The sequence below is a fragment of the Aptenodytes forsteri genome, unplaced genomic scaffold (assembly GCF_000699145.1).
Source record: "Aptenodytes forsteri isolate BGI_AS27 unplaced genomic scaffold, ASM69914v1 Scaffold15, whole genome shotgun sequence".
Classification (NCBI taxonomy): domain Eukaryota; kingdom Metazoa; phylum Chordata; class Aves; order Sphenisciformes; family Spheniscidae; genus Aptenodytes; species Aptenodytes forsteri.
Window position 1 is genome coordinate 906,411 of NW_008795129.1, and position 14,074 is coordinate 920,484.

Here is a 14,074-nt window from a genome sequence, read left to right on the forward strand (position 1 = left end):
CCCCAGTTCCCTCAGCCGCTCCTCATTTATTATCCTCATAAATAACCAGAACTATCACTGCACACGGTAAAGAATTTACTTTAGCATTCCGTATAATTAGGGAATCAGTGAGTGAGTAGCAGAGAGAAAGGTGGGCAAGGGCCAGAATGTATTTATTATCCTCAATTACACAGCGATGGTTAGGTGAGGATAAACAAGATTCCCAAACCTTTCGTGACACTACCTTTCTTCTCTGTGGGGATGAGGAGAGGTGGCCTCCCAGCAGGAGATGAGACATCTCATAAAAGGTACCATTCTGCATTCTAGCCAATGAACTACTACAATTTATGCAAGCGTGGCACAGCCATGATGGAACAAGAAAAGATAGCCACCGCTTTCTGTTGTATTTACAGAAATGTTTTCAAACACACAAGCAGGAGGGATGCATGAAAATAACCTTCAGAAAATATGGCATACTGTGGCCTCAAATTCAAACTGCTCCAAAAAGATACAACTGTTATCATGGCTATTTATGTTGGCATGTCCTTAAGGATGAATTTTAACAATGGCATTAACAGTGACATTTATTCAGGATTTAGTTTTACTAAATACAGAAAAAAATAGGGTTCAAATATAGCATTCTGTACAAAATAAAAACAGAGAGAGAAAACAATTCTTTTGGTATGCTATTGCAATAGAGCTGGCGATGTTTTAGTTAACCAAGTCTCAGCATCCTCTCAGGTAAGGTTATATTAGCTACATTATTCCGATAGGGAAACTAGGACATACATTTTTATTTTAGTAACTTTTAAAAGTAAACCACTGAAATAGGCACAAACTGAAACCACCTACCCTGTCTCACGGTCCTGAAATCTCCTTTTCTACCTTCCTGTAAAACATTCATTAGCAGTCTGCAGGACTAGAGCATTTGTTCAGATTTCAAAAATTTCCGTGAAGCTGGCCTTCCAGTTAGGGAAAACGTGAACTGCTGAGCCTCAAAACCCAAATGGCAAATGTAGCAGAATGCCTTATAGACTAAATCCTTCGTTTCGATTTGAGAAAAAACACAAACCAAACCCACCAAACATCACTAAATGCTTAAATATAATTACTTTTGGAATAGATTAAAATTTTGTAAAATAATTAATTTCCATTTTGATAGATAACAGAATGTTTCCACTGTGTAAAGCTCCAGAAATTTATCAGCCAGCAGCTGCTTCAGAACTAACGAATCTGGGCTTCTTTCTTAGCACGGGTGATAGACACTCATTTTTTATATCACATATTTTGATTCCTTATGTCAAAGTCCCTGCTTTAATGTGTATTTTGATGCCCCATAAGAAAATGCAAACCATTCCAGCACGAAGCTGAAACTTGTGCTTGCTTCTGTATTGCCACTAAGTACTTCTTGGTGCAAAAGTGAATGTACAAATGGAGCAAAACATTTGAAGGTACAGCATCCTATTCCTGGCTTTGTTAGTTTAAGGCAGACCTCTATTTTCTCCTTTTAAACTGGGTGTGTATTCCTATATTTTGTGATACTTGCTCCTACTGCCATTGATGTTGAAAGCTTCACCGCTGACATGAATGGAAAGAGGATAAGACTCAGAATGTGCTTATGATATAAACTTGTGATTAGCAGTAACAGCTGGTAGGTTGGTTTTTTTTTTTACTCTTAAGCCTCATAAATACAGCTGAAAAAGCATTTATCTGAAAGTGGAAAATGAGGGCTTAGCTAGAGCTGTGCAAACCTTTCATAATGAAACCCAGAACTAGCCTGATTTGGGGGAGTTGCTGGAGTTCTGACATTCAGGCCAGGTTTGCTAACCCCTCGGTGAACGTAGCTGATTTACAGTTTCACATGAAAACCACATACAGCTCCGTAGTAGTTTTGGCCGAACGATGCTTTCAGCTTTTGCTCAAACTTGAAACTTATTGGGTGTGAACCCACAATAACCAAAACTTATAAAAAAGGAAAAAGAAAAAAAAAAAAAAAGGACTGGCATGAGCACCCCATGGACAGAAACCACCCAAGACTCTCAGAAACCCAAGTAGAGCAAGCAGTAGCTGGGGGAAGGTGTGCTAGGCATTACAGATGTTGAGATTTTGCAGCTCCACCACCATCTGAAGTAACGGCCAGAGAGGTGTGCAATCAGTGGAGCTCAAGCTAACCATACCAGGCACCAGTTGATGACTGCAGTTTATCCAAATCATTTCCCAGTGCACTGACATTTCCATTGCCTTTTATAATATGTGCATTGTATAGTAGGTGGTGATTTGGCGGTTTGGGAAGTAGCCAAGGAAGGAGACTCAAAGTATAGTGAACTTTCTTCCAAAATTGATGTTGAAATTTGGCTACCTGAAACACATTACAAGTCATGGTTAAATCAGTAGGGTATTAAAAAGGAAATGACTCTTGAGCAGAGAAGTTTTGCTTTTCCCCTCTCCTGCATTGTAATCCTCTGACCAGCCCTAAATCGACTACTAAGCTAAAGGAAATTAAAGAAAAGATGAATAAAAAAATCTCAAGCTGGGCCAAATTCATCCCCAGTGTAGCTTAGCTCAAGTAGAGTTAAATCAATGGAGTTCCACCAGGGATGAATTTGGCTTATTGTCAAAAGGAAATGAAGCAACCGTGCCCTCATTTACAGCTATCAACTTAAACAGAAATTTCATTATATGGGAATTTCTGAAAACAATTCCTAGGTAAAAGAAAATTGCTAAGGTTGAACAGCACGTGTGTTTGAAAATTCCCTGAAGTCCACAACTGTCTGCTTAGTCGGTAGATACACTGAATGCTAGATAATTGAGTGCACGCATTGTTTCAAAGGTCTTATAAAATCAGAGAAGCCTATAAAATGAATAAGCAGATTGTCTTCAGAAATCGCCTTCCTTTGTTTTCCCTATATTGAACCTTAAATATTCAATTGCAAAAATAGTGTTAATTTAAAAGTAGGAGGGAGATTACAGATAAAAATTATACCAGCAATATCAATCTCAGTTACCTCGGTATTCTTTATTTGATTTTCCCCGTTCAAATGTAAAATAAATATAGAATTTCTTAAGCTGCACTCTTCTGCCACTGATTTTCTCCAGCGTATGATCTGAAGAGATCCTGTGAAGCTCCTCTTTACTTCCAAATATAATACTGAATTAAAACTTACATATAATACTGACATTTCCAAACAGATTCCTTTTTATATGTTTTATTATAAAACTATAAAACCAGAAGGATTTATTTCTATTCTAAGAGGATCTATGGAATTGTGGATGAGAGGTGAGATGATCTGTTTAAAAGCTTCTAAATTAAGATATAACTAGGTTTAAAAAACCTTTGACTTCACAGTTTTGATTTTGAATTGGCAGCAAAACTTTCAATCAGAATGCAAAATATTTGCAATAAATTTTCAGCTTGTGCTGGGAGGATGTTTTGAACACATTTAGGAACTTGCTCTCACAGCCCAAACTTTGGATGTAATGTGATAACACAGAATATATTTTACATTAAAACCTCTGAACACAACTAACCTAGAACTAAACATATTTTCCAAGATGCTGTTCCCTTAAAATGCTGAGGATGCTGAGATGATGATGATACTTTGTGAATGTGCCATGACCACGACTTAGCTTGTCCTTACAAATATCTGCTCCTTGAAGGCTTGTGAAAATCCTGATCTGAAACCTTAATCTAATTGTCAGCAACTCTAAGAAAGGGTCAGCTTCAGGTTGACAACACCACCAAAGGCAAGTCCATCAGAGTCACCTAACCTAAAAGGTAACTTTCAGAACGATTCAGCTGCTTCAGTACCGTGCGCAGAAAATATATTAATTCAACCAGCTTTGATGAAGTGGGAGTGCTGGGTATATTCTGAACGTTCTCACATAACAAACGCCAAAGAAAATACTCTTAAGACTTCTTAAGAACAGGTTATAAGTGATTGGGAAAAGCCATTTTTCTTGGGCCTAACTCTCATATAATCCAAGATCTTGGTAGGTTATTCAGATAATATTATAAGTAAAATGAGCAGTAACTGTAGGTAAGACAACATTCCCTAACCACCTAATACTGCTCGAGTGGCATAAGGAAATCAAAGGTTCTATCAGCTGTTCACAGTCACAGGCTAGCTCCAAGAAGGTTCCAGACCAGAAGGCATAAGACATCTCAGTCCTTCAAGCCATTTAGACATGTTCGTGTGTAACAATGCTCACCTGTCACACGGAGTTGTTAGCATAGGCATGGTCCCACAGTGGCATCTTGAGACGGTTGTTTTCTCACAACCATATCTTGTTTGTTTTGTTTTGTTTTATTCCCATTACTAAGAGCAGAAAGGAATGCAGGAAACAGATTTTAACTAAACAGCAGAAAAAGGCTAGTCAGTGAGACATAACAGTTACCAGGTGTATCTACAAAAACACTGAAAAAGGAAACCATGCATTTCAATTGTTGTACTACAAGCAGTGAAGCAGAAATGTCTCTTTAAAAACAAAAGGGGAGCACTCGCCTATTTCTTGCCATCACTTGCTTGCAGAGCAATGACACGACAATTGAAGCAGACAAGGACACAGCTAGAGATCTTTAGGAACAGAGGACAACAGCTAGCAAGCCATGCAAGACCCCTGACCACATCGCCCGATTCACTGTCAGATTCCCCAGGCCGAACCTGCAAGTGGATACGTAGAAATCTAAGTGCAAACATACAGCCTCAATATTGGCTATATGGTTACACCTCTGGAAAGCTGAATTTCATCTCTTTCTTTCACATATGCCAACCATTTAACAAAGCAGAAAGACAGACAATTGCACACAGAGTAAAGAGAATAAACTTTCCCAAACTGGGCAAGCAGAGGCTCGTGTGCCAACTATCACACCACATAAAGAAGAAATATGTGGTAAGACTCAGTCTGAGTCAGTATAAAATGGGCTGATTCAGAACCTCACCACAAAGGCTGCATCTAGCAAAGTTCTGCTGGGGGTAAACGTTTCCCAACATACTCATATTGTTGGCAGGAATAAAAAATATTAATATATCCACTGGCAGCAAGCGAACCCTGTAATTTACAGAAAGAATTTTCAAAAGCACAGACAGGTTTGTTTCCTTCTTCTGACTTAAATGGGAGCAACATAAGACCAACATACAGTGATTTTTCATTTGCAAAGAAGATGTGAGAATTGAACATCCAGCAATCACATAATGCTCTGCTCAAAGAACCAAATATACTAAAAAGGGAGCTGCGTACCAGCCTTCCAATACGAGTAACCCTAACTCTCATGGATAACAACATTGACGTCAAAGGGACTCACGGTTTGAGTAAAGCAAACACTAGAATAAGCATTGTGAAACTCAGCCCTACAAAGGAGAAAAAAGTGGTTTCAGTAGTAGCATACTTTCATCAATCCCATAAATCATTTATGCATGCAACACATGCAATTAGAGCCAGCTTGCTCTGAAGTTAGGTCTGTGTATCCGTAACAGTAGGATTTTCACTGAAGGTCATTTATCTTTAAAATTTCCCTTCAATATTGTCGTTTGGATTTTTTCCTTATTTTTAATTAAAAGGTTAGCAATTAACACTTTCAATGCATAAAGTTAGCAATGCACTCAGCACAGCTACTATAAGCAGCTCCTAGTAAAACCATTCGCCTCCTAGTCTTCATTTGTGAAGACGCGATGTCTGCCAAAAGCCAAAGTACCGGTCATCACAAGACGAAACATAATACTCAAGTTTGGATTTTTTTTTTTTTTTTTTTTAATTTCTGCCAAAAGCCAAAGTACCGGTCATCACAAGACGAAACAAAAAAACCAAATTTAGATTTTTTTTTTTTTTTTTCAATTTGTAGTATTTGAAGATTACTTATTCAAGCACACCTCGGATCTCAAACCTTGTTAACCATCAAGAAACACGGCTGGCCAAAATTTTTCTTGTGACAACACAAAGAACTAAGAATGCAGTGGTTCCTCGGAAAGATACACATTTGAAAATCCTTACAGCTTTGTAGGCAAATATTTTATTTTTGATAGCCTGGTTAATCTCGAGAAGGAAAGATGAGCCATGTGTGGAGAAGGGGGAGTAAAGGAGAGAGAGTGGAATCTCTTCTCAGATTACTCTACTGCAAATTTCATCCTAAATGATACTCAGTTCAGTTGAGAAATTCAGGCGCAGTTCCCACTGAGGAAAGAACGAAGTGTAGATAGCAGCCCCGGGTTTGAAAAGTGTGCTATCTCTTAAAACAGAACTTCAGCAGAAGACATGTGAAAATAAAACGCTCCGCATAGTAAAAAAGAATTATGTTAGCATGAACAGTAATAAACGTCCATGCTTGTTTTTAAATAATATCCTAATACATGTTAGTAAAAGAAAATTATTATTAATAGATTATCCATTCGATTTTCCAGAATCAGTGACGCTTAGTGTGAATTCCCTTTGAGCAGATTTGAATTAGGGCTTTACTGTATTTAACTATAGGTATATAATCCCCCAAGTGAAAACAAAAAACAAAATGGAAGAGACTTCGATCACATCTCATTCCAAAAATATTTTTGCCTCCAAAGCTTTCCTGGGAAGAAAACACTCCTGAAAATGATGCAAATGGTTTTGACATTAGGAAAAGTAAACAAACAAAATAAAGATGGAAAAATCATGCGGTCAGTTTGCAAATGCTGTTTATTGTTTGAGGCAGGGTTAAAGCCTTTTATAAAGACAAGAACATATATGCAACCAGACTGAAAGTGACATTAGGTTATTCCAAACACCCCTATTCAGAACCCTGCTGCTTGTAACATGCCATGGCCAAAATGCGCGGAGGCTTCAAACAGACAATATGGTATGAACAAACTAGGATTGCTGTTATTTTGGTAACCACGAGAGACGACAAGTGCCCTAAATAGTTCTAATGATATTTTTGATTAAAAGAAGAGGCATGTAGTTTTCCTTTATCTAATATCTCCTAGGACTTCTAATGTGAATTAGCATTTCATTTGTAGCCACGTATGACATTAGCAGAGGAGTTCCAAGTGGCCAAAACGCGCTTTCCAGACACCAGTTTGTATGGCAGAAAGCTCAGAGCTCAATTTGAACGACAGGTGGTGTGAACTGGATCGTTCTACGCTCATCACTAATTTTAAGTATCTGTTAAAGATTTATTACAGACTTTCAGAGCGAGTGAAGGCTTCCATTTACTCAGTAAGACCTAAAACGTTCAGCAGCAGCAAGCTGCCGGAGTCTCATTCTTTTCCGTCGGTCAAACCTGATTTCACGATTGGCTTCAATATCCAGTTCGCTTCCACCTGCAACACTAGCTGATAATAGCCCCCCAAAGGTAGGCAACTTCTAAAAACGGACATTTTTTCAACCAGGGAAGTGAATAAAGAACACCAAGTAATTTCAAACAGGCCAAGAACAGCCGGACAGTGATGACTCTCAACTGGGACCGCTGTGCATGGGTTTGGAACAGCCCAGAAGTCAGAATTTCCTTGGCCGATCCCACTGTATCTAGTAGCACTTAACAGAATACATGCATGAGGTATTGGGATCTTTTTTGCACGCTAACAAGTTCACGATTCTAAATATGTCCAACCTGTTTATCAGAAAAGCAGGAAATATGTCTGCTTTTCCACCGAAAATTTGACAATAGCCTTTCTTACACAGACATCAAAAGAGATTAATCAGAATTCTTCTCTAGAACATATTAGTAAAGCTGTTAATTATGTTAATTCCACCAGTTTCTTTTATTGACTTTTTCCCCCCCTCTGAATAATCATACCCATCCGGTGGCAATTTTACTTTATATCACTCTTTTTAAGCACTTTCTTCTTTCCAAATTTAAGCATTTAATTCTTAATGTCATCTCTGTACAAGTTAAAAATATCTTGTGCAATAAACCAGGAATAATACACACTGTCAAATCACAACTGAGGGCTTCTTCCAAGTATATACAGTTAAGCTGTGCCACTATTCTACAGCATTAAAAAATGATCACTTTTCTGAAGGTCAGTCAGTAAATGCTGAGATGTAATTTAAGAATTAGAAAATTTTGCTTGTCTGCAAAATTGCTTAAGTCCTTTTCCTTTGCATATAAACAACTATACAAATTGGTAGTACTTTGCATGGGCGAAATATTTGCAGGATATATTTTTTTTCCCTGTTGAAAGAAAAAATAATCCATCTAGACTCATTTGGGGGTGGGGGGGGGACACACACGAAACAAAACAAAACACTGTGAAAGAATGGGTGGGGGGCACACACACCAAACCAAAGAAAACACTGTGAAAGGATTTGTGTAAGCACGTATGAGATGATAGAAACACAAGCGCTTAATTCACAGGGAAAAAAAATAGGAACAGATAAGGGCTTTTTCATCTGAAACTATAGCCTCTCTCTTTTATAAACACTTTGATATCGCCAGCCACTTTCGCTCAACAGGCAAGCTGGAGATAAACGTGCTGCTTTTGCTGAGGCGCCGACCCATGGAGCATGCTTGCTGAAGCCCCAGGTGTGACCCCTGCTCTTCCGCGAGCAGCAACCGGACCAGGCAATCCATCACGGTGCTCCTCCTGTCAGGTCGGGTGCTCGGCTGCAGCTGTCTGTCACACTGGTGGATGGGACCTGCTTAAAGGCAATCATGTCAATCTCTATGTGACTACTCAGACTAAGATAGAAGGATGATCTTGACGGGGTTGGCAAAGTCAGCAGAAGGCACTAGGGGACTTTAGTTACATGCTGAAAATTTAGACACAATTTGTGCTTCTTATGGGGTGGGATGGAAGAGGCACGAAACAACGCTGTGTTTTATAGCTGGTCGTCTCGGATGAATCTGTTGCCCTCAGAATGTTTTCCATAGTAGATGTAGCGGCATTTTCCCAAAATGCCTACAATAAAAAGGAAATTAATTACAATTAGGACAGCAGTGGCATAATACGCAAAGAAAGCACATAGCTAGGGAAATTTGAAGGAGGGAAGGGAACAGTTTTCTCTTGTCCTGCAAAAGAAAGTTTGTGCCTTTGAAATATTCAGTATTACCATTTCAATCGGCAGTTTTGAATCCACTGGGAAAACACGTGTTCAAATACCTGCACGACCTATCCAGTTAAACATACATCCACAAGTGTCTTCAAAAATGGAATGACATAACCCTGAAACATCATACACTGTATTTTAAATCACAGTACCTCTCTCCTGCTTTTGCAAACCGGAAAGTCTGGGTTGAAGTTACATTTTGTACTCTCTGTAATCTCCCCGCTACATGTTTACAGGGGTTTCCTGATGATTAAAACCAAAAAGAAAAAAAGCAGCAAATAGTTACAGTTTAATGCGGATCCAGGAAAAACCTTTCAAATCTTCACACAAAGTCATCCTGCAAGCACCTCAAGCCATCCCTGCTTTGCAGTGGCAGAGAACTGAAGTGACCGGCTGAAATCCACGCGGGAAGTCATCGACAGACGTGGGCTAGAACTTGAGATTTCCACACGGTTAGCCCTCCAGACTCCAGTGTTTTTCCCAGACGTACGAATAAACATTTAGTAAAAACATTTCCAAAGTAGCCCTCCAAACAACATCCCATGAGCAAGATGCAATTATCAATTATGCTACATATCGGTACGTAGAATGAGGTACATACAGAGGATGCTTACAAAAATTAGCCAGAACACTGCTTTTGGGAGACAAGGCACGTGATTCGCAGCGGGCACGGGTGGCAAGATGCCTGAGGAAGCCTTAACTGCTGTGGGTGAGACACACATACCTGCAGATCTCACTACCTTGTTCAAAAGCATCCCCTCTGGTGGTACTAAGTGGTATGTGAAAGCCTAAGTTCACAGTCACATCCCACCTGTGAACGTCCTCAAAGATGCTAAATTTTACTAGCAGAGTTGTTCTTTATGCCCCCAGGCACATATAGTCAAACTAAAGTCATCTCCCATGCACGGACGGAAGGTGAAAGAGTCTCCTCTACCTTGGGAGTGTCTTAACACAGCAATCACTGAAGTACCTAGCTCACCCCCATAAGGGCAAACATAACCGAGCCCAAAGGAGACAAACACCGCCTTACACAAAGGGTAGAGATGGGGGAGGAGCAGATCCTCAATTCATTGCCGTTTTAGCTTTCCAGGACTCACGTAGCAAATACTGTGCTCACCTGCAGTACGAATTAAGTATGCAAGCTTTTATATTCTGCATCTATTTTTCCAGTATAATGTGCGTCAGATAAGCAACTAAAGCCTTGGAAGGCACGGGCTGTGCAAGATTAATGTTAACCCATGCTCTTCGTTCCTTCTAAGACATCAGGATGGTAACACATTCCTATGAAAAAAAAAAAAAAAATTGATAGGCCTGTCATTTGTTGTGAAAAACACATTCCTCTTCAGGATAACACAAATGGGGACTATATGGTACAGTGCCTGATCCCTTTCCCCTCCTCCACGGAGCTTTCTTCAATAATTTCAATTTCAGTAACTTCACTAGCGGAGCAGTTTCCACATTCAAGGGATGATATTATCATTCCTAAACAAGCGTCTAATGAAAAGCAAGGGTTTTTTTCCCCCTAAACAGATGATATTCCAAGACAAACTGCAGCAGGCATTAGGTTGGTAACAAGGCCATTTAGAGCTCTAAATGTAAAGGATACGAACAGTTTATTAATGGCATTCTTCAGACTCCTTTTTCACTGGCATTGATAAAAGTCTTGTTTGAGGTCTGCCGCATTTCTTAAGGACTGGAAGCAAGACTGTTTATAGAGATGCTGGTGAGAGAGTGCTGTTTGATGAATGCTGGAGACTGTAGCTAGGTGTCAGCGCTTAGAAAATGAGGCAAGGACATGAGGTATTAATATTGTCAATGATCTCTTGACAGGAAAACAGATACTGCATTCACCGTCAGATTTAAATAGACATCAAGTGCATTAATGACAAAAGGGCAGACTTCAAACAAAGGGGGCTGTATGGTGCTGCGCTGAGCCAGTCTCCGAGTTGGCAATAACCTGATCTGAAAAGACACTGTCAGGACTACAGACAGGCCCGGGATTGTGTGCGGTGACAGAAAACAGAGATGCTGACAGAGATACCGGTGCCATATTATGCCAAGTATATTCTAACACTGTCTCCAGCCCTAACTAAATCCGACATCATTTCCTATCGCTTGTAGTATCCTCCACTGCCCCGGCAGAATATTTCTCCCCAGACATCATTACAAACTCCACTGTAGTTTTAAAGTTACTGGCAGGCCTGTGCTGTCGTGGAGGCTAGGTCTAGAGGCCTAAGGATAACCTCAGTCAATCTAAATTTGGAGTTTGCTGGAGAAGTGCTCTCATTTTCACTGATATCTCAGCTACTTGAGGTGATCTGAACGCTAAAGTGTGAGGAGCTGTCACCTTGAATAAAATCCTTAAAGTAAAGACGCTCAGTTCCCGGGATGTTCAGCAAAGATGTCGGACAGTCTGGCAGCAGGAAATGAAATCCAGCTGCTGCTGCTCGCCTGGGGATAAAGGTGCTTGGGCTAGTGACAGTTAAAGTCAGCTGAAATTTTTGAACTCCTGCAGCCTACAATTGTTTAAATTAAGGAAGTGTTGTCTCCGCAGAGATTCCCTACCCAGGCACGCAGCTGTGATTCGATTGCCAGGCATATTACACACACCGCTCAGAGAGTCTTGATAAAAGCACGGTTGAAAATCTTGCCATGAGACTTTATTTATCATGAAGGTTATTTGTAAAACAATAATCTTGCTCATAAATTAAATGCGGTGACTGGGGTTTTTTTCTGTTTTGTTTTCCCTCTCCATCTCCCACCTCCCTTTGGCAAACCGCAGAAAACTCGGAGTACCACAAAAGGCTTGGGTGCCGCAATGAGAATTTCGATGCTAAGATATGTCACACATGAATTTAGGAAACCTACTGCTTCCCTCCTGCCTATCTGCTGTAGCATTCGTTCCTTGCAGCTCAGGCGCAGGAGTACGCTTGTGTTTTTGCACACAGACAAGGGGAGGAATAAAGGGGAAGCAATACATCTGTGGCTGTTGTGGTGTTTTTTAATTAAAATATCCAGCATTGGCCATAATAAGCTAAGTATACCCCCTATACATCAAAACAACACACAGCATCCTGAATGAGGTTTCTGCTCGCGGTTCTTAAGAAATGACAACACAAGGTCTCTTGAGGGATCATCTTCCCCGAATGAGGCTTCTAATTTTTCTTAAGTAGCTGCTTCTACCATCACCACAAGCTGTTAAAACTATAATTATGAAAAAAATGCATTGGGAAGAATAATTTTTAAATTCACTCTTTATCTTTTAAATGTTTTCCCCCTTCGGAATGGATGTTCTAATTATGCCGGGTAAGTAATGGCCTTACAGTTGCTTGCATGCGTTGTCGTATCAGTCTTTCTTCACAAACACATTGTAATGTCAGCAACACCAGCTTTTCCTTAGCTGAGGGAAAACCCAATTATCCAATTAAATAAATAAATACATACATACATGCTAAAGCGCATGAAAAATTGTTCAAGTCATGTTTGCTCCTTTTAAATTTGGCACGTGTTGCAGAGAGCTATGGTGCAGTTGGACCTCCATACGCTTTCCTAGAGGAAAAAATGTTTGCAGTTCTTCATGGATTATATGGAAAATGGTAAAAAGAAGTCACAATGGAACGTGCTAGACCTACAGATCATACAGCCCCAGTCACAGGTCAAAATTCAGCTCAGGCCAACAGTGACCTAAGGGAATTGTTGTCTGGTAGCATCTTGTTGCCTTTCTTGGTTTGCTTTTTTTCCTAGATAATAAATGCTCTACATCTATAAAAAAAACCACCTCTCAGCCATCACAGCTGGTGCAGCTGTTAGCAGCACAGCCTTCTCCAGTAGCATTCCGTTTTCTTTAAAAAGTAATTACTAAAACTAAGTAATCAAGCCAAAACTTTTGCCACCCCCATCTATTGCCACATCTGCCCAAGATCCCCCTCAGGCACCCATTTTAACATCAAATGTTTTTAATAAGCCCCTCTGCAAGTGCAAACAGCAAAGTATTCACAATTAAATTTGTTTGTCAAACACACTGGTCTACAGTACACATCAGGGATTACATTTCAGCATACAGTCCTCTGCCTGTCTTTCACATGGGCTGACCGCAGGTCCTCATACTAGGAGCGGCGGTCAGATAAAGCGTAGCACTCCACACACAGACTCAATATTCTAGCGGAATTCCACTTCGCCTAACTTTAATTTGAGTTACAGTACTTAAATCCTCCACTGCCAATTTGTATTTGATCCATATTCATCTCTTTTTTCCACAACCTGCTGTTGTATAGTTTTGCTATGGGCTATTAAACAGCTGCCATGTTCCACCAAGAAGCTGGGTGCATTTCAGTGTGGTTATACTACCAATCTGTAAATTGTTTTGAGACCCTTCAGGATGAAATATCAATACCATTATCATTTTTTTCATAGGCACTTGGGCATTTTCCACAATTAATGAACAGAAGTTACAAAATTCCCTTAAATATTAATATAAACTTCCTTTAAAGGAAAATAATTCCCTACCCACAACATTTAGAGGAGAATAAATACCTATCTACAAACAGTTTCAAGTCTACAATGCTACTGATTTAGGCAAAACACCTCCATCAGTTGAATTAATTTAAAACTCTTAAAAACCTTTTCATCTAATGGATAAGTAAAGCTGGTTTGAAACAAAAAATCCTTTTGTACAGGAGTTGAGTAAATTTTCATTTTATACTTATCTTCATGGAAATTCTAACAACTTCACCTAGTTGTCTAGTTGACAACTTCTTATTTTCAATTCCACTTTGACTTTCTATGAGAAATGAAGTACTAGAGATTTTCAAGAAATTAGGAGCCTAATCCTCTCACCTTCAATAGCACATAGGGTTTTTTTTCTGCTGAATCAGGAGAATTAAATTATATATACTCTGGCAGTCGGTTTAGTTAAAAAAAAATCACTCTATCTAATTGTACCTGAGCTATCTATTTTATATTCATCATTAAGAACATTAAAACAACTGAATGCTGTAAAAAATATCAAAATATTTCCAAATGCACTCCTTTGAATTATTTGCTTTGTAATCCTCAATGAATCATTAAAAAAAAAAAAAAA

The 14,074-nt window shown here is 39.4% G+C and overlaps 1 protein-coding gene across 1 annotated transcript in view; it reads right to left on the bottom strand.

Moving 5' to 3' along the window:
• Positions 1-8,219: 8,219 nt before the first annotated feature.
• Positions 8,220-14,074, bottom strand: part of CUNH10orf11 (chromosome unknown C10orf11 homolog) — a 341,942-nt gene continuing 336,087 nt past the window's right edge. The window contains exon 6 of the mRNA XM_009277631.2: positions 8,220-8,846. Within this exon, the coding sequence (XP_009275906.1) occupies positions 8,767-8,846 (80 nt within the window). The 3' untranslated portion in view covers positions 8,220-8,766. The remainder of the gene's footprint in view (positions 8,847-14,074) is intronic.